Source organism: Crocuta crocuta, unplaced genomic scaffold, assembly GCF_008692635.1.
Source record: "Crocuta crocuta isolate KB4526 unplaced genomic scaffold, BGI_CrCroc_1.0 scaffold52, whole genome shotgun sequence".
NCBI lineage: Eukaryota > Metazoa > Chordata > Mammalia > Carnivora > Hyaenidae > Crocuta > Crocuta crocuta.
In genome coordinates this window covers 2,029,353-2,057,037 of record NW_027528617.1, presented here as the reverse complement: position 1 = coordinate 2,057,037, position 27,685 = coordinate 2,029,353, and the positions used below count along the sequence as shown (strand labels likewise).

General features: G+C 35.9%; 2 protein-coding genes across 3 annotated transcripts in view; one reads left to right on the top strand and one right to left on the bottom strand.

Moving 5' to 3' along the window:
* Positions 1–2,734: 2,734 nt before the first annotated feature.
* Positions 2,735–20,946, bottom strand: LARP7 (La ribonucleoprotein 7, transcriptional regulator). 2 transcript variants are annotated; one of them, XM_077755026.1, is made up of 13 exons: positions 20,817–20,946; positions 15,085–15,288; positions 14,362–14,462; positions 14,205–14,288; positions 13,898–14,062; positions 13,726–13,819; positions 13,286–13,639; positions 13,061–13,205; positions 11,240–11,388; positions 10,326–10,444; positions 7,129–7,288; positions 6,816–6,907; positions 2,735–2,924 (listed from the first exon to the last, which is right to left on the bottom strand). In XM_077755026.1, exons 2-13 carry the CDS (start codon positions 15,284–15,286, stop codon positions 2,844–2,846), a joined length of 1,746 nt encoding a protein of 581 aa, XP_077611152.1. In that variant the 5' UTR covers positions 15,287–15,288; positions 20,817–20,946; the 3' UTR covers positions 2,735–2,843. The 2 variants fall into 2 exon arrangements, with proteins under 2 accessions (XP_077611152.1, XP_077611151.1); XM_077755025.1 differs by lacking the exon at positions 20,817–20,946 and adding an exon at positions 19,405–19,496.
* Positions 20,947–21,377: 431 nt separating this feature from the next.
* The window catches only part of ZGRF1 (zinc finger GRF-type containing 1), an 88,401-nt gene continuing 82,093 nt past the window's right edge, over positions 21,378–27,685 (top strand). The window contains exon 1 of the mRNA XM_077754995.1: positions 21,378–21,505. The gene's annotated coding sequence lies outside the window, so the exon portion shown is untranslated. The remainder of the gene's footprint in view (positions 21,506–27,685) is intronic.

Sequence of the window (27,685 nt, the reverse complement as noted above, 5' to 3'; positions counted from 1 at the left end):
AAGAGAGGGAGAGAGGGAATCCCAAGGAGGCTCTGAGCTGTCCGCATGGATGGAGCCTGATATGGGCTCCATCTGAAGAATCATGAACTTATGACCTGAGCCAAAATCAAGAGTCAGATGCTTAACTAACTGAGCCACCCAGGTTCTCAACCTGTACTTTTTAGAAAGTAAACTCTATGCCCAAAGAGGGGTTCCAAGTCATAACCCTGAGGTCAACAGGTGCATGCTCTGCTGAGCCAGCTGGGCACCCCAGATTCTGTATTAGTTAAGAGTTTAGATTTAAAAAAAAAAAAGGAAAATGTAATTGTTGGCAGTGAAAATTTATACACCATTTTGGGCTATTTTAGACACACTATATAAAAGATATATATGTATTTTTAAATTTTAAGTAGGCTCCATGCCCAACATGGGGCTTGAACTCATGACTCTGAGATTAAGAGTCAAATGTTCTGCCAAAGGAGCCAGCCTGGCACCCCTAGAAGAGATCTTAATCCCAGCAATCCATCCTGCAGATAGACTTCAAGAAAGGTGGACATGATGTTCATTGCAGCATTGCTCTTAGTAGTAAAAGAGCAGGCAACTACCAGTACAACAGAAGCATGGTTAAATAAACTCTACCATGACATGGAAAACATCAGCTGGAAAGAATAAAATAAGGAAGGAAAGGAGAAAGGCAGGAGGATGGTTAAGAAGGGAGGTATCACAGCTGTTAAATGTGTGGTTTTCAGAATAAGAGAAACTGAGTTTAAATCTCAGATTAGCTATTATAACCTTTGACAAGTGCTTCAGTTTCAACAACTACTAACAACAGCGACCAATGAGTGGTACTGAGCTACTGTAAGGTGTAAATAAAATTAGTTTTGCAGCTAAGAAACTAAATCCCACCAAAATACACAAAGACAGGTACATTGCAGCACTTAACCAAAAGAAAAGGAATGTGAATACTGAGAATCAGGAAGTTGAGTAAGAAAATATCCTTCATTTGAGCAAATCGTAACATCTGTCCTTGGGGACCATCTTGAAAGACACTTTGAATTTAACTCAAATTAAACAAGTATTTATTAAGCAATTGCTATGTGCTAAGTGTTAGATAAAAAGCAAATTCACTTACCCCCCAAAATGAAAGGTTCATTGAAAGCTTGGAAGGTCACTCAATCATCATGAGTTAACTTTTAGGAATGTATCCCACATAATCTGGAGCTACTTGTTACATTACTTACATAGTATCATGATTTTGTTGACTTGTCCTCTTCCCCAAGGCTGTAAAGGTTATAAATTGCTCAAGGGCAGGGTGCCTTTTCCTGGTAGCTCTTAAGTCTATAGTGTCAGTGTCAAATATGTAGCAAGGGCTAAATAAGTATTTAATTAAATGAAGTAAGGAATAAATAGAAAAATGAATGAATGGGGTTTCTCTTCCACCTTTCTCGTTTTTCCTAGGGAGTTACCTACCAAAGTGTAACTTTTATTACCTATTTTTGCTTAACGTCTATAACTACTGTTGAACTGTAAGGTCCATGGGAGAGGGATCTTTGTCCCAAGTGCTAAAAGTGTCCAAAGATATTTGTTGAATGACCACTTATCTTTTTTTAAACTGCCAAGGGGAGAATTTCTGAAATTTTACTTAATAACCCTTCCAAGAAAGTCACCTTCAGACAGTCCTCACTGAGACCAACTGAATCCTTGAAACTTACATGCAACTTTTGACTATTCTGGATCAACTGAAGCATAATCAATCATAATCTTCATAGTAAGGTTTAGTAACTATTTACAGATCTTTCTTTTCCTCCATTAAAGCGTGTGTGTTAGATTTCCTTCATTGAGGAAAAAAGGGGCGAGTCCGTGGCAAATTGCCAGATACCTATTTTTAGTATTAATAAACTGCTGTCACCCCAACCAGTAAGGCAGCCAATCACCTCAAATCCCTGGCCCATAGAAGTAAATAGTTTCCTGACTGTAGGTCTTCTACAATTAGGCACCAAATTAGGCCCTCACTTCTGGATAAAGCTGATGGAACTAGGAATGGTTTCTAGCCCAAGGAAATGAACACCAAGGCTGCTTTTGATATTCTGACAAGGGATTAAGATGCCAGTCATGAAAAAGCCCTCTAGGTTCAGTTCTGAGAAGGCCTTAAATACTCCAGTCTGTGATTTTCCTGAATAAAATGATAGAGTTCAGTTATGCCTAAGGCTGAATCTGAGAGATTTTTTTTTTCTCCTTGTGTCCATAGCATCTGGTACATTTCACTTTGGTTAGGCAAAAATAAAATGTTTAACTTCATTTATGAAAAACAAACTCAATACTTTTAAAAGTTTAACATTTTAATTCGAAACAGTTCGTATGGCCTGTTCAGTGGAAGCTCAGATAAGCAAAGTGCAATAAACAGAATGAAGTATCACACGTAAGTCTCTGTATAAATCAACATGAAAAGATATCCTACATATTTGAAATGGAAAAAGCAAACTATAAAATAAGCACAGTGAGTCCACTGTCAAACAAATTTTCTTAAACTATTTTGTAGTATTATTTTTGCAAATGTTTTGTTTTTGTAATATAAAAACAACAAAATTAATGATAGTGTTCAAAACATATTTACTAAATCATTTTGAGGTTGATTTGTAGAAGATAATTTCAGCAAATAAAATGTTTAATGTAAAACTGTGGTATACAATGTACTGGGCTCAAAAAAAAGTCTTATTTACAAGTTAAGGAAGAAAGGAATTTCTCTTAATTAACATAGGTTTCAGAAAAAACATTCTTTATTATTTACTAGCATAATAAAATGGATTTCCTAAGAAAAGTTCAAGTATCCAGTGAAATCTTAAGCGGTGAACCAAAAGTGGTTTTCAATCATATTCAGAAAATCTAATATGTTTGCTTGCTTGTTGAGTCTTTGCCAGTCTAATCTTTTCAGCTTTGGTGATTAACTACGGAGAAAGAAATTAGAAATTAGAATGTATTGGATACTTAAAAAGATAATTATGAGTAAAAAAATTCCACAACTATCAATCAGGTTGAATAAAATTTTTTTTAAAAGAGGGAGAGGTAGACAAATAAGATAAATTAAGCTTAATCCAAATCAATACAGAAATAACTACTCAGGATTATGGTTTCTTAAATATAACAGATAATAAATCTGAGAATTCTTTAAAACACTATCACTTAAGTTTCACATTATTAAAAATTTTTCAATTGAAAACAGCCACTCCACGCTGGCAGTTTTTTTTTTTTTTTAACCTTTTAGGACGGTTCAGGGTCCATAGTGGTTAGTTGTTTCATATCCTCTTGGACTTGAGTATTAATTACCAAGGCATTTCTTAAAGGACATGTGGTCCTAACTTATTATATTATGTGTGTGAACTCATGCATTATTGTAGTGAAACAATATATTTTGGGGTGTGTGTTACATAAAGGTTTGCTTACAAATCTGAAGATTAAAATATTCTACCTAANGGCTCTGAGCTGGCAGTCAGCACAGAGCCCGACGCGGGGCCTGAACCCACGCACCGTGAGATCATGACCTGAGTGAAAGTCTGACGCTTAACCGACTAAGCCACCCGGGCGCCCCAAGGATCTGCTCTTAAGAGAACTTCTTACTTAGCACACTCTTAACGAAATACTTTAGTATTTTTAAAGGCAAATGAAATTATATGGAATGTAGAACACTGTTTAAGATGTCAAAATATTCTAAGAGTTTTCTTGATGTAGAAATTTTAAATATCTTATTGTAGATTTGAGGAAATGAAAATCTTACTCCCTTAAAAAATAGATTCCAGGGGCCCCTGGGTGGCTCAGAATGTTCGACATCCAACTTCAGCTCAGGTCATGATCTCATAGCTCATGGGTTCAAGCCCTGCGTCAGGCTCTGTGCTGACTGCTCAGAGCCTGGAACCTGCTTCGGATTCTGTGTTTCCCTCTCTCCCTTCTCTGCTCATGCTATGTCTGTCTCTGTCTCAAAATAAATAAACATCTAAAAAATAAAAATAAAAAAAAATAGATTCTAGTAATTATTCACCAGAGTTTTCGTTAAAATGTTTGGCCATTGGTGGGAAGTCACTTTTATTTATTTTTTAGTTTCTTAAAATGTTTACTAAACATTAAAAGTTTACTTTAAAGAACAAGAGTCAGCATACAGATAGACTGGCTGGACAAGGTAAAAATACAAGTATTTTTAAATGCCAAGGTAACCAAATCGTTTATGATAGAAAACAGTAACAGCCACATGAGGATCACATTCACAAAAGTCATCAGCAAAGCCAGAATCAGGGCTTATATCTATGGAAGTAAAGGTTTATGCTATATACTTAAGGGTTTTATTACTTTGAAAATGAAAGTAGGGTGTATTTGTTGTTTTCGTATGGAGTCACTTCAAGATTAAAACAAAATTTTGTGAACTGTCTTTCCCTGCTGACTATCTAGCGTATCAGTAATTTGTAGAGAAAAGACCATGTTAACTAAATTTCAAATATGCTTTAAAAGCTAAAGATATGCTTTAAAAGCTAAAGACAAATGAGAAAAGACTCACTGTCTCCAGTAGCTGTTATCTAATTTTACCAATGTGCTCAAAGTGATAGGGAAGACTACAAAGGCTAGCGAGAATGAGTAAGACCCTTTCTGGCAGATACTTCATCATACTGATCTTTTGTGATGGGTCTTAATTTACCCACACTTGATCTTTATATGTAAAAATACGATCCTAAGTAGAAAATATCTTTTTTCTTTACCTATCCTCTCTCCTCTTTTAATATCGTATAAACTGACTGGGGCTTAGGAAACTGTCCCGTTTCTTTTTGCTCCCTAACATGAAAATGAAGAACCAAGATTTATTACCAGTGCTTTTCTTTGTTCAATTATGGACCAAATAATACAATACTACTGGGAAACTTTGAACTGTCGTATCAGAAAAGTGCTAATGTAATACTTTTTTTAGATGCTAATTTTTCCCTAAATATTCAACTTCCCTTACTAAGGTGCTTGCTCCCATCTCCAGCTATAATGGTCTCCTTCCCGTCAAGGCTTCTGGGCTTTCGGTTGCCTCTGCCTGGAAAGCTGTGCATTTAAGCTCTCCTGTTTATTGGTTCACTTTCCTGAAGTCTGCTTAATGTCACTTTCACAGAGAACTTCCCAGAAAACCTCATCTTATGTAAAGCTATCTCACAATACCCTTTAATTTGAGTTTTATACACAGCCATTTGTCATCAGCTGACCTAAACTCTTCATCCGTAGACTTCATGAAAACAGGGTTTTGTTACTTGCGGCTATATCTCTATTTCTTAGGATGATGGCTGACACAAATCAGCACTCAAAAAATATTAATTAAATGAATTATCAAAAAGGTAAAAAGTAGACTGACATACTAATTACTGTGTTTTCTGTACAATACCCACTTTGTGTGGTTCCTTCTTTTAAGTACATGATAGGAGCCAACTAGCTACTTTCACAGCATCAGCTAGGATCCTATACTGTTTATGGAACAAATCATGGTAAGGACAAGTCTGGTGGTGCAACAGATAAAAGATCAGGAAAAAACTTTCCACCTCAAAAACAGGGCTACTCATTGTGTTCCAATACAATTTATAAAATTCCCTAGTCAGTGTTTATTTCCTTGCTTCAAGTTTATTTATGGAGGTCGGATCTTTCTGAAAACACAAAACTAATTGCTAGTTTTAAAAACATACACAATTTAAATGAAATTCACATCAATTAGAAGGATAAGTACTATTTAACAAAGTGATTTCATTTCAGTTGTGAGCTCTAGAGCAATGATTTTAACATTTAAATAATCTCAAGCAGGCTTTGAAATTAACACCTCATAGACCTAAAAGGGTCTTTAGGGAGGAAGGAGGCCTTCCCACATTTCAGCAAATTCAGTCTGTATTCATGGAAACAAATTTAACAAAGACCAGTAGGAGACCTCCCTCCAAATCATCTTAAATTCCAGTGAATCCTTGGCAATAAAGGCTGATGAAAAACACTTGCTTTTTCATCAATAAATGGAATCCCAAATCAACAAACCTAGGATACAGGAAGTAGTATGATTCTAAGTGCTAACCAGTCACAGAAGAATGCTTATCTTTTTAGATTTTTATTTAATAATACTCATTTTAAAATTTTGATAATAGCTTTAGTTACTATGTACCCTTAATTTGTCCTAAGCACTTAAAGATGTGCTACTATTTATAATAATCTGATTAAAAAGAATGAACATGACAGCTCACAAGCAAAAATAAATATTAAGTTACTCAGTATCATTTCAAAGAAAATTATTGAAAGCAAGTCTTATTTTACATTATTTAAAGTATTTAAACTTGTTAGTTTCACTTGTTGACTACTCTGGAGAAAAAGGAATAAAGCTTATCATTGCTATAACAAACATTAGGCATAAAGTCTCCCAATCTTATCTGTGGTGGCTCATATCTTTAAAAACCACACTCTTAAATACATTGTGTTTTTACCATTAAGACAATCTTTAATTATTTACTAGCAAACTACAATACATAGCAACTAGAAATCAATACTGCTTAAATTAAATTGCTACCACCAGGTACAATGAAAGAAAGGAAAGCAAAAAACCTCTATATTAAAATAATGTACCCTGTGGGTAAAATAGTTCTAATTTTGTGTATTTCAAAATCCAGAAAAACAAGTATTCTCTCCCACAATTTGAAATGCAGTATATAACATGTAAATCTTTGTCGTCTATAGGAAAACCAAGGTTATTTTAGAACTACACATTACTGACTTCTGGATAACATTCAACTATTATTATATTTAAGCTACCAAACAACTATAACAAAAACAAAAAATGAATTGATTACCTTCTCAGTGCCTCTTTTCTTTTCACGAGGCTGATTAAGTTTGGCCTGCCTATCTACCAAAATCTTCTGCCAATACCTCTGCTCATGATCACCTTGAAAACAAACAACAATAATCACTGACACACATAAAGAAACATACTCAAGGCATTAATCACACTTCAGTAATAAAACTATGGATGTCTGACTACATTTAATTCTACTTTGTACATACTAGAATGTGAAAAAAAAAATACTAGTTTATTAACCAAAATGAGAAAGCATAATACAATCATCTCTAAATAAAAGAGTTACTAAAAAAAGACTGAAGTTTTACCGGAAAGGATCTCGAGATTCCAGGAGTGTTTCTTTTTAATTTCCGTATGTGCGTTTGTAACTGCTTGAGCATCCTCAGGGGTTTTAAATCTAGCATGGCATTCTGTATCTCCTTCTAGCAAGTCCACATAAACAACCTCCGAGATTGCAGCCAAAGTATCCTATATGAGAGTTTAGAGATATTTTAAATAAATAATAAAAATGCCTGCTAGTAATTCTAAAATTATCCCCATGGCTGTGTCAGAATGTATTACATAAAAAAGCCATATCCAGTTTAAAATGAGAAGTAACTATCCTACCTATCATTCTTCCAAAATACATACAGGGGTACCTGGCTGGCTCAGTTAGTACAACAGGTAGGTGACTCCTGATCTCGGGGTTGTGAGTTTGAGCTTCATGTTGAGGCTAGAGATTACCGACATAATCTGGGCTTGAACTCACAACCCTGATAGCAAGAGTCATAAACTCTCTTGATTGAGCCAGCCACACCTCCCCACTTAAAATATACACAAATACTCTTAAAATTGACTTGGACAAAGTTGAAAACGCTAATAAAAACCTTTTTATCAACCACAACCTTAGAATATTAACTAAAATAGGACTACTATACAGAGAGACAATAGATTTATAGAGCAGGATATACAAATAATTTCCCCTAACCCCCAAATCAAGAAGGGGGTTACAAGTCTTGGTTTAGGTAAAATAAGGGATAAAATTGAAAACACAAAAAAACCCAGAATGGGTTGGGAGAGAAGGTGCATTTCCACTCATTTGTACAAAATCCTTTACGACTTAAAATATATGAAAAAAAAAATTCAACTTTTTCTAACAACGCATGAAAAAAACATTTCATGGGAACCTACAGAAATCCTAGGTTCCTGAGTAGATTTATGGGAATGTAGCTCAAGAGTTCATAGTTTCTGATGAAATACCTGAACAATCTCTTCTAAACAAGTTGTGGTCATCCAGCAAGGAAAAGTTTTACCTATAATGCCTGCTGTGAGGGCAAATTAACAAGATTCCTGCATTCCTAATCAATTCTTCCCAGCATGTTCTGTGATGTAAACAATGCAATTATGCAGGAATGTTATATAATTCTTCATTCATCAATTTCCATTCAGAAAACCAAAGAAATTACTAGAGATTTCCAACTAAAAAAAAAAAAAAGCATTTTACCCATCTGACTTCCTTTACTTTTGACCCGAATTTCAAGCCTCAAAGAATTTAGATTATTTTTAGATGTTGGATTTATAAAGTCTGAATTCCATAAGTGAGCAGTATCTGGAAATATTATTTCATCATAAAATAAGAAAACTTTATTAGTTAGTGATAAAGAATAAGCAGTATACTTAGCATACTGTCTATCTCAAAATTGGTACTTATTGATTACTAATTACATGAAAAAAATAGAACTGGAGGTAAATATACTTGGCAATTCTTTCCACTTATACTTTAGTACTAAATTTAGACAGAAAGCAAGACAAATAATTGGTATGAAGTTAATGAAATGTGAATATATTAATTGGTAGTGTTCTGTAACTGACTAAGATAGATTTGATTACTAATATATAAAATATTACCTATCTATCCAGTATAATGTTAGGCTAATCCTGGGACTTAAAATCACTCCTTAAAATGATAAATTAGCCTGGTAATCACATAGGCAAGTTACATAGCAATAAACATCATAACAACTCATTTTTTTTTTTCCCAGCAAAATGTAAGTAACTACTAACTTTTATGATTTGGATAAGTAACTTTTAACTGGTATATCTTTTAGATAATAAAAGCTCTTTGATGAATATTACTGAACCTATGTCAGTTATTTCAAATAGCAAACTCTAATTTTTCTTTTAAATCTTTTGCAACCTCACTAACCACAGCTTCATTTACAGCCTCAGTTTTTTATCCTTCTAATCTGAAATTCTGTATTGTTACCATACTCTGAAGTGCAAGCTGGTAAAACCAATTTGGGATTCACCAAATCCCTAATCAATATCGTAAAAAGAACCTAAACTTATGTTAGTGACAGGTACAGGATTTTAAAGGAAAAAGGATTTCAGATAGTGTTTACAAGCTTATTACAGTGAGCAACTTCAATGGTTATGCAAGTTAAAAATTGTGACCAGTAGGAGTCTATGCAAAACCAGAACAACATACTACATGATGATGAAGGTCAGTATAACAGTTGAAAATGTATTTGCTATGAAAATAGATATGCTATTTTAGAAAGGAATATGTCAGTAGGAAATACGGTTGTGCTGTTACAAAAGGCTGTTAGGTGATCAAACAGATAAGTACGAAAAGACTGCAGATCAGTAGGTACAGCAATTTGTAAATTATGTAGAACTCTATTTGCACATGCATACAAAATTTTTGTAGCTTTTCAAAATATTTTACACTGCTCTGTAATTGTTTCACATTTTTAAAAACACTCAGTGCAGACTGAAAATAACAAAAAAAAAATTTAATGAATATTAACAAAACCTTTTTCCTCCAGAAAGTCTTTTATTTCTTCTTGGAGAAAAATTTCAATTTCCAAGGGGATTAACAGACAAAAATTACTGAATTTAGTTAAAAAATATGCATATATTATCCCTTTGATACCAAAACAGTTCTGACTTTCCTTAGGTCACAAAATCTTTTAGGAATCTACTGGAAGCTAAAAGCTCTAATGAAAACAAATTATGTTCGCTACAAAAATCAGACAGACAACAGAAGATGATTAAAAATTCATAATAATTTCAGACCAACTCTAATGTTGATTAGCTCTTTTAATACGTTTTGGCAAGAAATATTTTCTAAAATCCATTTTCTCTCAAAACAGAAAATGTCCCCTAAAGGAATACTAGGAAAGCATTTTACTCTTTTTATTCTTTTAAGTTATAATGACTACGGTAAAGCTTACTCTTTCAACTAATCAACCATTAATGGCACCAAAAAGTAAATAAATAAAATTAGCAAAGTGCAGCTCTACAGAAAGATGTTTTAAACTGTGCTCATTGAAATTAATCCAGCAGGGAATTTGAGACTTCACTTTTACTTCAAGTCAAACACAAAAGTTATGGTGGAATCAAATCTAGAAGTAGTTTATTGCAAAGGAACAAATTCTATTGGTTTTGCTTTGTTCTCCATTTTCACACTCGGAAATTTTAAAAAGGGAAGAGAACAACTACCCTTGACACACAAAAGCATTACCCTGACTTGTTTCCTGCCAGGTAGAGGCTCAGTGCTAACAATCTTCACAATCACGCCACTCACAAACTGGGGTCCTGTTGCATTAACTTTTTCCTGGGGACAACACTCTTCACTGTTGGCTGTTGATTTGACAAGGAAAGAGAAATAAGCCTCTTACACTTAATAGTTTAGTAGGTCCACTTCACAAGAACGTAATTTCTTCAGCTGATTTAAGTAACTAATTTTAATTTACTTAACATTAATGTAAAATAATTAATAAGTTATTCTAATGTCATACTGCTTATTGCTGATTACCATGAATTAAATAAGATACCAAAACTTTTATTACTCTAATTGCAAAGCGTTGTTAGAACACTTGTAAAACCTTTAAAAAAAAAATGCCCCCTTTCTCTTAACCAAATAATAAAGCACTTAATAAACAGACACAGAATATGTAAGAACATTCAACAAATATGATTATAATGTGAAAGTTTATATTTTCAATTTGTAAGAATTGAAAATATGTCCTAATAGGATAAAATTATAGATGGAAATTATAATTTTCGTTTCTACAAACTTGGTCCATTCATAAGTTACACTCATCACTAATTCTGATTAATAATAAAAACTGTAGAGAAAACTTAATTAAAAAAGACACTTCATTAGTTTTGTTTCTTTTCTTTCTTTTTTTTTTTTTTTTAATAACATCAAGGGCTTGAAATAAAGGGGCCTCGATCCAGAGTCACATGCTCTACTTAGCCAGCCAGGTGCCCAGAAAAATAGGAGTCTTTAAAATAAGTACTTCAAATATTCTTCTATCAAAAATAAATTGCACATTTTTTACAAATTAAGGTTTACCCTATGATAACTCAGAAATAGTACATTAGTATATAAACACAATATAATGCTACAAAAACTACCATAATGGTATTTACTTTTTTCATTTTCTATTCCAGAGTTAGGAGGTACTCCGTTTGTTTCCATTTTTGACTCAGATTTCATTTGGGATATTGTTTTTTTTAAAGAAGCCATGCTGGCCTTTTGCAGTGCTAAGTACTCTTTTTTCAAATCCATCCATTCGCTCCTAAAATGAAAAGAATGTACTTTTGAAATAATGAAAACAGATGGCCAAATAAAAAGTAAATAGCAAAATGTATACATTCACAGTCTCTTGTAATCACTCCTCTGAACTTTTCCTTCTTTAAACACCCATTCCCATTACTTAAGTCCTAAGTCCATCCAGCAAATATGCAAAGGGGAGTTCCATTTGACCCAACGTTCAGATTAAATGTTTTACATTTGACAATTCTTGAATATGTTTCAAATATTTTCCTTTATGAAAATAAAAGTTTTGAATTCATTAACTAGTGACAATTAGTCGTTACTGGGGGGAAAATGGCAGATTATTATTTAAAGATTATTTGTTAAACTGCTTCCAATTTGAGAGATAACATTCCTTAGTATTTACTTGACTCAAAAGGAATTTCTAAGAAGAAAAAAACACCCCATGGAAGCAATTTATTTATTTACATACATTTAACATGTAGATGTCTCTTCAAACAGCTAGAGCTCCTCCAGATAGAAACACAATGCCTCTCCAGGCTCCACAGGAGCACTCATTGTTACTCTAATCTATGCCATCAAACAAGCAGATAGGGGATTTTTTTTTTTTTTTAAAGAGAAGGATATCTTGTGGTAATGGTCTTAGTTGTTATTATTGACATCTGTATACTTCAAAAAAAAAAAAAGTATCCAGACCCACCCAGGATCATACATTCCCAGAGAGCTGATACATTAGAATAACAAAAACCTCTTGTAATGATTCTCTGAGATAAAAAGGCAAGAGGAATTCAGCAGTTAAGAATAGTATAAATACAAGTGCCTGAAGTCCTTGCCTTTTAACCTTCAAGAGAAGGACCAGACACTTGGAGAGTACAATTCAGGAAGTATCAGAAAAACTTTCTTCCCAAAGGTAAGGCTTTTTTCTTCTTCTTTCCTTTTTTTTCTTCTTCTTACATGGCTTCCACCTTGAGTGGATGGACTCCCTTTAACTTTAACATGGAAGTACTTTCTTTGACTTTTAAAATAGTAAGTGCTTCCATGTTTTAGTAGAAGTGAATCCAAATCCTTCCTCTGAATGTAACAAGTAGACAAGCTCCTTATAGGGCCCAAGGGAATCCCCTTTGCTTTAACATGGGGGTACCTGCTGTGTAAAACAAAAGTAAGTGCTTCCATGTTTCAGTGGAGGTGTTTCCAACTGGACACAACTTTATATTGATACAGTATTTTCTAAGCTTACTTTACAGGTTAAAGAATGTTCATGATTTCATGTTAGAAGACTAGGCTCCCCACCACTTAAACGTGGATGTACTTGCTTTGTCTCTAAAAAAGTAAGTGCTTCCATGTTTTAGTGATGGTAAGTCTTACTTTTACATTTTAGAGGTTTACAAGGCCTAAGAGAACTCACCATGTAGGGTATATTTAAGCTGTATCTTTAAATCTGTCAAGGAACGCCCTCTACTTTAACATGGAGACGCTTGCTGTGACATGATACAAATAAGTGCTTCCATGTTTTAGTGCGGTGGTTCCGTTTTAATCCTCAATTGCCATCTATACCCATTATGTGTGCAGATCTTGGCTACAAGCCATGACTGTTGCTAATATGCAACTCTGTTCAATACAAACTGGAATTGCACTTTAGCAATGGTGATGGAGTGTGTCAATTTTCAACAACAGAACTTGTATCACATACTTACTTTGAAAGTACTCTTAATGGTATAACCTCTTCTCCCATTTTATGCCTCTCTTTGTGTTTTTTCTTATGCTTCCTCTTTGCTTTTAAAAGGGATCCATCTTTTACGTCTCCCGTGTCTTTTTCCTCTTCAGTAGAGACTTCTACATCTTAAAATGTCAGAAGATTCGTTTTAGATAAATTACTTTTATTTTTAGATAAAAATTAAGCTTTAATTGTCAGTCAATACCTTTGTTTTCTTTGGGAACTTCTACATCTTCTGTTTTAATAGTGTCTTTCTGCGTCATTTTCTTTACTTTTGACCTGGGAGTTGGGTGTTCTGCTTCTTCAGAGATACTTCTCTTCCTCTTCCCTGTTCTGACTGTAGGTAAGCTGGATACTTCTGCTCTTTCCCGTTTTTTCTTTTTCTTTGACGGTGGCTTCTGGGGTTCAGTTATTTCTACTTCAGATCCCTCAGATGCGGTCCTGGTTCTTTTCATTTTCCCAATGCTCTCCTTACTCGCGTCAATACTGGACTCTTTGGTCTGGATATTGTCTTCTTTCTTCATGCGGCCTTTCTTCTTCTTTTTCTTTTTCTTTTCTTCTGTAACAATGCTGCATCATTAGTTTTCATTTTACTTCAACTACATTTGTTTACTTAAAATATTAATAGTAATTAAATTAAACTACCTGATGTTCCAAGGACAGGAATGGGCTTATTTTTTACTGTCTTAGGAAATATGCCAGGTTTTCTTGGTGCTTCTTCTGGTGGGTTGTTAAGAAACTGAAAATCAACAAAATTTTGTTACTATTTAAAAATACTTGCTAATTCTTTGCTTTTCTTTTTAGGTTCCGGACCTACCTCAATAGCTTTTGCTGCTTGTTCTTTTGTTTCAAATTCCACAAAGGCAAATCCCTTTGGATCTCCAGTAGATTTATAATGTGGTATACTTATATAAACAACATTTCCACATTTCCCAAATACTCTTTCAATCCAGCTGTGATTAACATTTTTGGGAAGTAATTCCTATGGTAAATTACAAGCAATATTAAAATAGAAGTACTTTTTCTGGGTCAATAAACTTTTACTTGTATTATTAAAATGTTTCCGTCAATCTTTTGAATGCCAGCACTGAGCTTTTTTTTTAAAAAAAAAAATAAGGGCTTACCACATACACTGTCCGCTCATCCTCATCCTTTGGTCGTTCACCTAAAGGCTTTTTTCTCCTGATTCTGGTGCCTTCTAAGTCCAGCTAAGAAATGGGCACATGAGGTTAATAATTGACATGACATATAATTCTGTGATATAATTGTAATAATTCTTACCTCTACAACAGATGAACTTTTCAGTGCTCTGGCTATTAACTTTCCATCTGTGGTCAACTTTTTCATTTTGTTGAAAGACACGAGAAGTGATATGTCAACATCTAATGGGAATGCATAAGTTAGTATTACAGAATGTAAAATATAAGTGACTGCTAAAGGAGGAGGATAAATGCATTTTGGTATAAAATCAATCACACTTCCCTCCAAAAAACTAAGGAGTTTTTAGACTTGGACTAGGGAAAATGCTTTGTCTGAATTAACCCATTAAGAATAATACACAGCATTCAAAAACTCCACTCAAACCCCAATCCCGTGTTCTATTTCCACTGAGCTTGCCGGGAGCTCCACCACACAAACACTGAGCCTGGGTAGCTCAGAGGAGTTTGAGCCCATGATTTCGCTCAGGTCATAATCTGCTGCCAGCATAGATCCTGCTTGAGAACCTCTGTCCCCATCTCTGCACTCCCTTCCCCTGCTAGTACCCATGTGCGTGCAGACTCTATCTCTAAAACAAAAATAGGATGTGTGTCTCCAGAATTAACTGAAATCTTTGTCTCTATTTGCTGCCATCCTATGGAGAGTCTTTTAACACTAGAAATATTTGTCCTCTAATGCAAAAAAAGAGGTATAATAGTTTTCATGTGGGAAAATTGAAGAGTGTACATAATAAATTTTAAGGCAGCATCTAAAAACTATTTCCATGATATGGTGAAGTAAACTTACATCCGTCTCTGGATTTTTCTATTTGTTCTCGAAGAAATCTATCCTTGTGAAGATTTGCATCTCCAAACCAGAAATCCACTTGCTTTGCAATATCTGCAAGCACTTGTTTAACTCGTGACCGTTTCTTTTTTTCCACTTCTTTTTTCTTTTCAGGATTTTCTTCTTCCATTCCCTTTTCTTGATTTCCACTTTCAGTTTCCATTCCTGTATATTGAAAAAAATATAATCCCATGTAATTGGTAATACAAGAAAATATTTCGGTTAGTCTTCAATTCTCTAAAGGGTTAATAGACTCTTAATTCAGGTGGCTGAGGACAAACTGGGTTAACATTTGCAGTCAGCTGAGGAAATTTACATTGGCTTTCTGGTCTGGGTTTTTAACATTTTAATCTTATCTGGAAGTTTTTGATGCATTTTATAATCCAGGACCAGAATATGCTAGTATAATAAAAGCTCTACCAATATCTGTATCTCACCAAACTACACTTCTCTAAGTCAGTACGTCAAAGTGTAAGATTAAAAGACTCAGACATTTTCCATCTTAACTTGAAAAAAGTTATATTGTTAATCACAGTTTTAAATATACAATCTCCAACGAAATACGTTGATCTTGGTTTTGACTTTTTAAGCATTTTTTTTCCTTTTATTTTCTTTTTAAGTAATCTCTACACCCAATGAGGGGCTTGAATTTACAATCCTGAGTTCAAGAGTCACATGTTCTATGGACTAAGCCAGCCAGGTGCTCCAAAATATTAACTTCTGTTCACTAGACACATAGAACTGGCTTTTTCTTTTCCAGGTGAACTTCCCATCCCAGTGTTTATTTCTTGGACAGCAATTGTCAATACCTCTTTTCTTGAGTTACTTTGTTATGTCTCTTCTTTGCTGTACCAGTTATCTAGCTCGTTCTAAAACCTGGCTGGCAAATCTTCAACCTAGGGCCTTCTGAATTTGCTGTTCTCTACCAAACATCGCCTAGATAATATGACTTTGCTCCCTCACTTGCTAAAGTCTTAATGTCACTTCATTTAAAACTGCAAATTTCTGGATACTCTGTATCTCCCCTACCTTATTTTCCCTTTACTGCACTTATGTTCTAACATTATTATATACTTTTAAAAATGCTTATTTGTTTTTGGGAGGAGAGTAGCAAAGACAGAATCCTAGGCAAGCTCCTCACAAAGCCTGACGTGGGGCTCGAATTCATGAATTGTCAGATCATGACCTGAGCTGGAAGTTGGACGCTCAACTGACTGAGCCACCCAGGTGCCCCTACTGTACATTTTCGTACAGTAACGTAATGTTAATGAAATCAGGTTTTTGTCTGTTTTGTATACTGATGCATTCCCATTCCCCTGGCACAGAGAAGTCACTCAAAAATTTATTGAATGAATTGTGGCATCTTCACTGAATCACAAAAGTACATATACAGAAATGTATAAATGAGCAAAGGCTTATTAAATCGGGCCTGCAATGAGATTTACCCCTATAACATAGTTTTCCCATATTATATTTTCCCAAGCTCCCAGTATACCGTTTTCTTGGGACACAGGAGAGTGAAGACATAAGGGGAGCGTTTTATCTGTCTCCCCTATAGCACCAGGGTGGGAGCCACTATTGGTTGGTATGCAGGCCTTGGACCTATGTGACCAGAAAGACTTATTAGATTGATGGGAAATAGGGGCCAAGGCTTTTACATATCAAGATGACCTAAAAGATTCTAGTCCTTTGTATGAAAGTCACACATGTCTGTTGTAGGTAAAGGGGGAAAAAGTGGATCTGGGTTAACTGATCAGTATTTTGGCATTTTCAGAACAAGCTGGACCTGATTAACCAAGTACCAATTTTGAAAACACGCAAGTAATGAGGTATTTATTGAGATGCATATAAAATGGAGTTATTTGTCAGAATTAATCAAACAAACAAACCAATCAGGTGTCATTTAGTGCTACAACCACATTCTTCAGCCCATCCTGTCAGGCTTCCCTGGTCATCACCCTAGTGAAACTGAAAACAGTGATCTCCACTGACTACTGGACCCCTTGGCAATCTCTGCAGTCAAACTCCTTCCTTGAAAATATTTTCTTCATCTGGCTTCCAGAAAAGTTTTCCTCTTTCTCAATTTCCTTTTCTGGACCATTCTACTTTGTTCTTCCTTTACCTGCTACCAGAACTGAATTTAGTCCTGGGCTTCCTTCTTACCTCCACACATATCCTTTCAGAGGGTCCCAGGCTTTAAGCTCTTTAGCTCTATGCTGATGTTTCACAAATCGATATATATTCTCCAGCCCTTAGTTCTCCCATTTACTCCCCCCATTCCAACATTCAATCATCCATTTATATCTCTGCTTATTTCCTTAAGTATATCTCATGTGGATATGGCAAAGATTGTACTCTCAAGTTCTAACAAACCACTTTTTGCCTTGTTTTCACCATCCTGGAAAAAGCCAATCACAAAACTGTTGAGAGCAAAAATTCTGAAATCCTCCTTAATTCTTTTCCTCATATGCCAAAATCCATTAGCATTCTTGTTAGCTCTACCTTTATAAGGTATATCTTGAATATGAATACTTTTAATTTCTTTTATCAACTGGGCCATGCTATCATTGTGTCTTGTCTGAACTACTATAAGAACATAACTTGTGCTTGCTTCTACTCTTCTTCCATTATCATTAGTTCCCTAAATAGTAGGCGGCACAGTCATTTAAATATGTAAATCAGAGTACATCAGTCTCTTGGACAAAATCCTTCAAAGGGTTTTTAATCACACGCAAAATCCAAAATCCATCGATGGCCTACTAAGCAGTATGCTATCTAGCCTGGGGATATCTAACTTCATTTCTTACAATTCTTTCCAATAGGTTCACTCCAACTACAACATATCATTTCTTACACATGCTAAGAGCATTCCCATCTCAAGGTCTTTGCTCTTGCTGTTTCCCTTCACCACATCACAGGGATGTGATAGAGATCTGACCTATTCGTTCAGGTCTCTATAAATGTCAATTTCTCAAAAAGACTTTCTCTCACTCAATCTTAAATGTTCCTTACCTGGCAACCTTAACCCTACCTATCCCCTCTATCACCACTTTGTATCCTTGGATCCTCTTGTTGCTTCTTGGAATTATAATTTGACTGTCTGTCTACCCCACCAGAAAACAAAAACTATGAATGAAGGCAGGGACTTTCGATTGATCACAACCTAAGCACTTGTTAAACAATTAAGTATTTAAAAGACTCTCATGAACTGCAAAATGTTAAGCACTTCAAGTTCTTTTGAAAGGGGATAAGATTATAATTTTTAAATAAGTGGAAGCTAAAGATTATCATTACAGCAGGATCCAATGTTAACTTTTTCTTTTGCAAAAACTCCAAATTAGTAAAGGGCAGACTATCAGCTCTCTAGTTCCTTTCCTGGTCAGAGCCACCATCTAAAGAAACAAAGGACAGCATTGCATAAGTGAAGAGTCACAATTCTCACAAACCAAATTTTCCCCATCATTTTCATCTCAGAGACCCTCCTTCATTCCTTCTCCTAAGGATTATTTTTGTGACTTGGATAATTAAGTTCCAAAACTCTTGCCTAGTGTGTATAACATAGGTCTGCAATTTCTATCTTAAGAAATAAATTCTCTAGATAATCAAATACACCTTTGTATTAGAAGAAAATATGGATGACATACAAAGTAACAAGATAGGATACCATTTAACTTTCCTATGCAATGGCCACTGGAAAATCAGGAAGTTACATGGCAGTACTTTTGTCCCAGTCTTCTTTCTCCAACTCTACCTTCTCACTCCTTCCATAAAGCGTAACCATTATTATCATTTTATCATTCATCAATCTTTCACAAAGTCCTATCAATTCAACTTCTGGAATGGCTCTTCTCTCCCTCCAGAATTTCTACAACTACTGTTGCTCTAATATGGGAACAGTTTATAAATGGTCCTAGAAATCATCTGTCCTTCTCAGAAGCTGTGTAACTTGTCTAAAACACAGATCTAATTTTATGATTTTAATGTTAAAACTTTCAACATTAAAAATTATTCAGCATTTTATTATAATATGGTTTAAAAATTGGTAATAAAAAAACAAAAATTAAAAAATTAGTATTGAACCAGTGACATCTAATTGCTATACAGAGCCTTAAAGAATAAAAGTTACTGTGTAACAATGTCAGTTACTTTACATGTATTGTTTTAAATCCTCACAATTACAATCAGGTAGTTTCTTCCAACTTGTTTTGACAGAGGCTTAAAGGTGAAGTGAACTGGCCAAAATTAGCTAGGTAAACAAGTTCTGATAAATTTGATTTCTACCTTTTAGTACAACCTCTTGTAGCCTGTCATCATTCATTCTATCTTCTGATTCAGATATTCTTAACTTAAAGTCCATGGAATTTTGGGTGGGTTTCAAACATTCTTGTCAATTCTATGAAATTGTAAAAAGGTATATTTTAAAAAGAGAAATTTAAATATAAGTGAATAGAACAGGAATACACATCGAATATTTTAAGTAATAAATCAAGGAACTAGTTAAGTAGGATTGTGTGTGTGTGTGTGTGTGTGTGTGTGTTCTGTTTTAGGAACTAGTTAAGTATTAAAAAGTAGCCCAGGAGGCACATATCTGGCTGACTGGGTGGACCATGCGACCTTTAATCTCAAGGTCACAAGTGGAGCCTTAAAAAATTAAGTAAAATACCAGTTTAAAGGAGAATTAAAATAAATAAGCAATCAAGAACACTGAAACGAGTTTGTTAATAGATGTAAAACTGGTCAGGGTAAGAACTGCAAAATTAATTTAACTGTAAGACTAATTTCGATGAAAGTTTTCTACAATTTACACAAAGTAAAATAACTCAATGACAATGAAAGATACAACCTAGAAAAGTGACCTGGACAATACATACAGTATTATGCTTCTTGGACATTTCAAGGCTCTTCATAATTTCCCGACAAAATTATAATAACGCAAAATATTTGGACATGTACATGAATTTTCCTGGGAAACTCATCCATTGCTTTTATCGGTTTTAGAAGAAATGGTATTGTCAAAAACGTTAAGTTCTAGTCACGGCTGACCATCCAACGGTACCAAAACTCCCTTGCCTGTGTGCATGTTTTGAATTAGTCTTTTTGTCTTGTCTTATAAACCTCTATTCAATTCTCAAGACCCACGTTAATTGGCATCTTACTCCCTGTAGCTTTTTAAGACCACTTCTCAGTTAACTGCTTCCATATTTTCCCTAAAGGGCATCTATTAACCCACTACACTTAACAGTTCTGTCAGCTCCCTTCCGTAACTGATTTTCGTTTCTTTGATGACAAAAACTAAAACCTTGAAAAACAAAATGACTTATCTTCAAAACACAAGCCCTTGCACTAGCTATCGTTTGGCCGCCGAGGCTCACGACGAAGTAAAGCAATTTCCACTTTTGCTATGGCCCGCCTCAGCATCCGTCCTTTCACAAGGACGTCGCCAAACGCTGGGCGGGCCCCCAACCTCCCAACGCCGGACAACGCGCGCCCCCAATCTCTGAAAACTGGAACTACAAGGGCTGCCAAAGGACTTTTTGCGCGTGCGCAGAGAGAACTGACACAAGCAAACTGATGGGTTTGCAGGGAGGGGGCGAGGAGAGAGGGACGACAGATAAAATGGACTGCGTGAAAAAAGAGAAACTGAGACCTCGCTCAACCTGAGCAACACTATCTACAGTCTACTTGGAACTTACTCCGCTCAATTCCCAAAACACAGGGCCGGTGATTGCGTCCTCCAACGTTTTCGTCTCCAGATCCTTAAGGTCCTGGTTTCCGCGTCATAGGACGAGCGACACCGTTCTCCGGTACGCCTCAGAAAAGAGCCCGGAGACGGCGCGTCCGTCGCTGACGTCACAAGCGTGAGCTGGCGCAGGGGGCGGGGCGTCGGAGTTCGAGGCTGGCCTAGGAGGCTCGCAATGAAAAGTTCGGCGGCTTGAAAACGCTGGTTCTAGGGGGCGGACTGAGCATTGGGTCCTGATCTGTTGTGGTCGCGGGTTAGTGACGTCACTGTTTTTCGCGGGAGAAATTCGAAAGTGGATTTTATGCAGTGGACCGGTGAAGTGAACTGTTTTCCCGGGATTGAAGGTGTATAGGCAAGGGGATTTTAAGCGAGAGGCGACATCACTGATTTAGGGCAAAGAGTGAAAAGAATCTAGATTGCCAGAAGCGGACTGGTCCGAGTGCTGTGTGGACCAGGTTTGGGTAGTGACAGTCACAACTTGCTCCGAATCCCTGTAAAATTGGTGCCTCGTCTTCGCCGCTTTTCCAAGCCTATGCTCTGCAGTTTTCGCATCCGTGTGAGGACCAGAGAGAGTTTTGCTGTTTGTTCTTATGACTGACAAAGGGGCAAGTCTCATTGCCATTTGGTTAACACAGGATCATGGTAATTATTATCTTGGTAAATGAAGCGTGGGTTTCTTTTGGTTATTTGGACTGACTGGTTTCTTAAACAGGATATTGGGTTCAAGACGCAAACTTTTGAATCTGTGAACCATTTAGAGATTCTAAAGGCTCTGCCTTTTCCAAAAATAAAAGACCAAAAACATCTTGTGGTATTTAAAAGAAAGTGGCACTCATATTTTATTAAGAATACTGAAATCTATGTATGAATGTATAAAGCAGTGTAAGGATGTATGAGTATATATGTGTGTGGGGGGGTGTGTTTGTATGTGTCTGGTTATATAATCACAACATCTGAGATCTCCATATCACTTCAAAAGCTTTGCACATTAAACTTTGACCCTTTGGAAGTGGATCAACACTTGATGTGGATAGAAAAATTTCTTAAAAGTATTCATAAGAATTTTTTTTCTTTTCAAATTTTTATGTAAGTTATAGTTAATTGACATACAGCACAATATTGGTTTCAGGAGTAGAACCCTGTGAGTCATCACTTGCATACAACACCCAGGGCTCATCCTCCTTAATACCCATCATGCATTTAGCCTGTTCCCCACCTCCCTCCCTCCATCAACCCTCAGTTTGTTTTCTGTCCTTAAGAGTCTCTTGTGGTTTGTCCTCCCCCCCCATAAGTCTCTGACTGACTTATTTAGCTTAACATAATATACTCTAGCTTCATCCACCTTGTTGCAAATGGCAAGATTTCATTCTTTTTGATCGCTAAGTAATACTCCATTGTGTATGTATGTATGTATATATGCACCACATCTTTATCCATTCATCAGTTGATGGACAGTTGGGCTTTTTCCATAGTTTGGCTATTGCTGATAATGCTGCTATAAACATCAGGGTGCATATACCCCTTTGAATCTGTATTTTTTTAATCCTTTGGGCAAATACTTACTACTGAAATTGCTGGATTACAGGGTAGTGGTATTTTTAACTTTTTGAGGAACCCCCATTCTGTTTCCCAAACTGGATGCACCAGTTTGCATCATTTCTACCAACAATTTAAGAGGGTTCCGCTTTCTCCACATCCTGGCCAACACCTGTTGTTTCTTGTGTTGTTTACTTTAGCCCTTCTGACAGGTGTGAGGTGGTATCTTATGGTTTTGATTTGTATTTCCCTGATGCTGAGTGATGTTGAGCATCTTTTCACGTCTCTTGTTTGCCATCTGGATGTCTTCTTTGGAAAAACGTCTATTCATGTCCTCTGACTATTTCTTAACTGGATTGTTTTTGGAGTGTTGAGTATGATAAATTTGTTATAGATTTTGGATAGTAACCCTTTATCAGATATGTCAATTGCAAATAACTTCTTCAATTCCAGAGGCTGCTTTTTAGTTTTGTTGATTGTTTCCTTCCCTGGGTAGAAGCTTATTATCTAGATAAAGTTCCAATACTTCATGTTTGCTTTTGTTTCCCTTGCCTTCCACAATGTGGCTAGTAAGAAGTTGCTCCAGCCAGGGTCAAAGAGGTTTCTGCTTGTTCTCTTCTAGGATTTTGATAGTTTCCTACCTCACATTTAGGTCTTTCCTGCATTTGAATTTATTTATTTATAAAATTTATTTATTTTGAGAGAGACAAACCTGGCATGAGCTGGGAAGGGTCAGAGAGAGAGAGAGAATCTCAAACCAGCTCTGTGATGCCAGCATGGGTCCTGATGTGGGGCTCGAACTCACAAACTGAAATCATAACTAAAACCAAGAGTTGGACAGTTAACGGACTGAGCCACCCAGGCACCCCCATTTTGAATTTACTTTTGTGTATGGTGTAAAAAGTGGTCCGGTTTCATTTTTCTCCACGTTGCTGTCTGGTTTTCTCAACACCATTTGTTGAAGTGTCTTTTTTCCACTGGATATTCTTTCCTGCTTTGTGAAACATTAATGGACCATATAATTATGGGTTTATTTCTGGATTCTCTATTCTGTCCTGTTGATCTATGTGTCTGTTTTTGTTCCAGTACCATACTGGTGATGACTACAGCTTTGTAATATAGCTTGAAATCCAGAATCGGGATGCCTCCAGTTTTGTTTTTCTTTTTTAGGATCGCTTTGGCCATTTGGGGTCTTTTGCGGTGCCATACAAATTTTAGGATTGTTTGTTCTAGCTGTGTTAAAAATGCTGGTGTTCTTTTGATAGGGAGTGTATTGAATATGTAGATTGCTTTGAGTAGTATAGACATCTTAACAATGTTTTTTTCTTCCAATTCCTGAGCATGGAAAGCTTTTCATTTCCTTGTGCCCTTCTCACAAGGAAAGAAACACTTTCTTTCATAAATGTTCTATACAGTTTTCAAGAGGGTCTTTTACCTCTTTAGTGAGGTTTATTCCTAGGTACCTAATTGTTTTGGTGCAATTACAAATGAGATCGATTCCTTGATTTCTTTTTTTGCTGCTTCATTATTGGTGTATAGAAGTGCAACAGATTTCTGCACATTGATTTTATATCCTGAGACTTTGCTGAATTCATGTATTAGGTCTGGCAATTTTTTTGGTGGGTTCTTTCTGGTTTTCTACATACAATATTGTGTCATCTGCAAATAGTGAAAGTTTGACTTTTTCCTTGCTGATTTGGATGCCTTTTTTTTTCTTTTTGTTGTCTGATTGCTAAGACATCTAGTACTATTTTTTTACTTTTTAAAAACATTTTTAACATTTATTTATTTTTGAGAGACAGAGAGAGACAGATCATGAGCAGGGGAGGGGCACAGAGAGAGTGAGACACAGAATCTGAAGCAGGCTCCAGGCTCTGAGCTGTCAGCACAGAGCCCAACATGGGGCTCAAACCCACAAACTGTGAGATCATGACCTGAGCCAAAGTCGGACCCGCAACCAACTGAGCCACCCAGGGGCCCCCTTCTAGTACTATTTAACTAGTAATGGTGAGAGTGGACATCCCTGTCTTGTTCCTGACTGTAAAGGAAAAGCTCTTAGTTTTTTTCCCCACTGAGGATGATATAAGCTGTGTGTCTTTCGTATATGGCTTTTATGATATTGAAGTATGTTTCCTCTATGCCTACTTTATTGAGGGTTTTTATCAAGAATTGATGCTATATTTTGTCAAATGCTTTTTCTGCATCTTTTGACAGGATCATATAGTTCTTATCCTTTCTTTTATTAATGTGTATCACGCTGATTGATTTGTGAAGACTGAACCACCCTTGCATCCCAGGAATGAATCCCACTTGACCATGGTGAATAATTCTTTTAATGTACTGTTGGATTTGATTTGCTGGTATCTTGTTGAGAATTTTTGCATCCATGTTCATCAGAGATATTGGCCTGTAATTTTTCTTTTTAGTGAGGTCTTTGTCTGATTTTGGAATCAAAGTAATGCCGGTGTTGTAGAATGAGTTTGGAAGTTTTCCTTCCATTTCTATTTTTTGGAACAGTTTGAGAAGAATAGTTATTAACACTTCTTTTAAAAAAAATATATTTTGCGAAGGAAAGTAAGTGTGTGCACCTGCGTGCGTGAGGGACAGGCAGAGAGAGAGAGAGAGAGACACAGAGAGAGAATCCTAAGTAGCCACCTCACTGTCAGTAGGAGCCTCATGTGGGGCCCAAACTCATGAACCACAACCTGAACTGAAATCAAGAGGCAGATGCTTAACTGACTGAGCCCCAGGTGCCAGGCCAGGTGCCCCAGTCCTCTCTCAATATTTTTAAATACAGTTACCCTTTTTTTTTTTTTAAGCCAGTCTTTTTCTTATTATCTAACTTACACTTCTGAGAGTATGGATCTTTACAATTCCTTTTAAATTGTAAATCCCTCAATTAATATCTCAAATTTAGGAAGACAAGGGGATTCATCTAGCAATTCTTAAATAGGGTATAAGTAATCCTAAATTAGTAAATACCTTATTCCTAATCTATATGTTGTGGTGATCTATTCTTCAGGATTCTGTGACTGACAAATATTATATATGAATTTTATATGATATAAGTTATCTAGTCTAATTCCTGCCTGACATAGTAGGCACTCAATGAATAGTTACATCATATTTGTGATTATGAGTGCCAGGATTTAGACTGCTTAGTTTTTAAAACTTATTACTTATTTTTATTTATTTATTTTTAATTTTTTTTTTTTTTAAATTTCTGAGAGAGAGACAGTGTGAGCAGGGGAGGGTCAGAGAGAGGGAGACACAGAATCCGAAACAGGCTTCAGGCTCTGAGCTGTCAGCACAGAGCCTGATGTGGGGCTCGAACACACGAACTGTGAGATCATGACCTGAGCCGAAGTCGGACGCTTAACCGACTGAGCCACCCAGGCGCCCCGAAAAACTTATTATTATTATTTTTTAAAGTAAACTCTATGAGCAACATGGGCTTCAACTCACGACCTGGAGATCAAGAGTTGCATGCATGCTGTAGCGGCTGAGCCGGGCAGGAGCCCTAAACTGCTTAGTTTTGAATTCTGAATCTGCCATTTATTTTGTGATCTTGGGCAAATTACTTGCTGTTATGTACTTTTGTTTCCTTTTTTGTAAAATAATGTAAAAATTGGAATCTATACCATAGGGTTGTGAGCATTTAAAGCATGTTAGATGTGTAGCACATAATTGCACTGAACAAGTGATAGCTGTTATTAAAGCAGTCTCCTGTCAATCACTGCCACAGGCCCAGCGCTGTGCCTACACCGTGTAGTCTCTACATATGTAGAATGTCCATCACATTCAGTGGCTGGGAGCAAGTTGCTGTAAAACAACAGTGAAAGATGTGTTTCTCTGGACATCTGTTATCTTCTTGGCATTCATTAGGCATTTAGCAATTCCTGTGGGCTTGAGGGGAGGGATGTAGGATATGGGGGTTTTATCTCTGAAAGACAGTGCCTCTGTAGGCCTGTGTCCTGTCCTGTGAGCTATGTTGTGGGGCAAGTATTCATATCTCGTTTGCCTAATCCCTTATCCCCCCTATCGCCATTCAGCAGCCAGAACAATCTCTGTAAAATCTATGTAATCTTATTCTTAAAACCCTACCCTTCCCACTTCCTTTATACAAAGTTCAAACAACTCAGTATAGCATAGAAGGCCATCTGAATCCTATGATTTCTCATTTTTTCAGTCTTCTCTCTCACTATTCACTAGCTTAACTTGACTCTTTAATTGTATTGAGTTCCTTAATCATACCTTGCTGTATCTTTCACAGGCCCTTGTATATATTGATTACATTTTGGAAATAAATTTCTGGCATCTTCTTTCAGTTATGGTTATTTCAGCTTACAGCTTAGGCATTATGTTCTTTGGGAAGCCTTATTTAATGTCCTTAGGTCCAGTTAGGTGTCCCTCCTGTGTTTATTTCTGTCATGGTTTATTCCAGTTACTGATTATCACCCTGCTATACTGAAAATTCCTTGTTTAGGAATAGTATTTTGTTCATTTTAGTACATCAGTTTAGAACAGGGTCTAGCAAGTACTAAGGGAAAGACGAAATAAACATATGTAATTTATATATAATATGTAAGTGGTATATTTTGTAGGTATGAAGGGGGATTTGAATCTAGAATTGCAAATTACAGTTCTATTGAATCATCCTAGATGGTTTAGCCCTGTGTTCTCAAACTTGAGCATATATCACTGTCACTTGCAGGGCATGTTAAAACGAAGTACTGGGCCTGACCTTAGCCTTTCTGATTTCATAGGTCAAGGGTGGGACCCAAGACTTTGAATTTCTAACTAGTTCTCAGGTGATGTTATCCTGTTGGTCCAGGGTTCATACCTTTGGAACCAATGCTTTAGAAATTTTTTTCTTTGGCATCTCTATTTACTTCTTCAATTCACCACCAGTAATTTTAGATTTCCAAATTTGCCCATAGTCACAATTTTACCCAGTAGCATAGGACAACTACAGTACTCATTGCAATATCGTTGCAACAATATTGAAAAGATTATTCCTTGCAGAGGAAATTTGTATATTTGTTCCTGGATACTATGATATATTGACTTTAAGATGTAAAAGGAAAAATTCAAAATGAAAGGGGGCCATCTTGTGGTGCCAGTAGCAATTCAGAAAATGGAAAATTGAAGCTCTTTCCATAAGATCTCTATTGTTAGGGGAAGATCATTTTCTGATACATGTTATGGCACCTGGAAAAAGCGTTCCACACTACTACTTACTTTATATATGATATATAGTTATATATTAATATATTAATAGTCTTA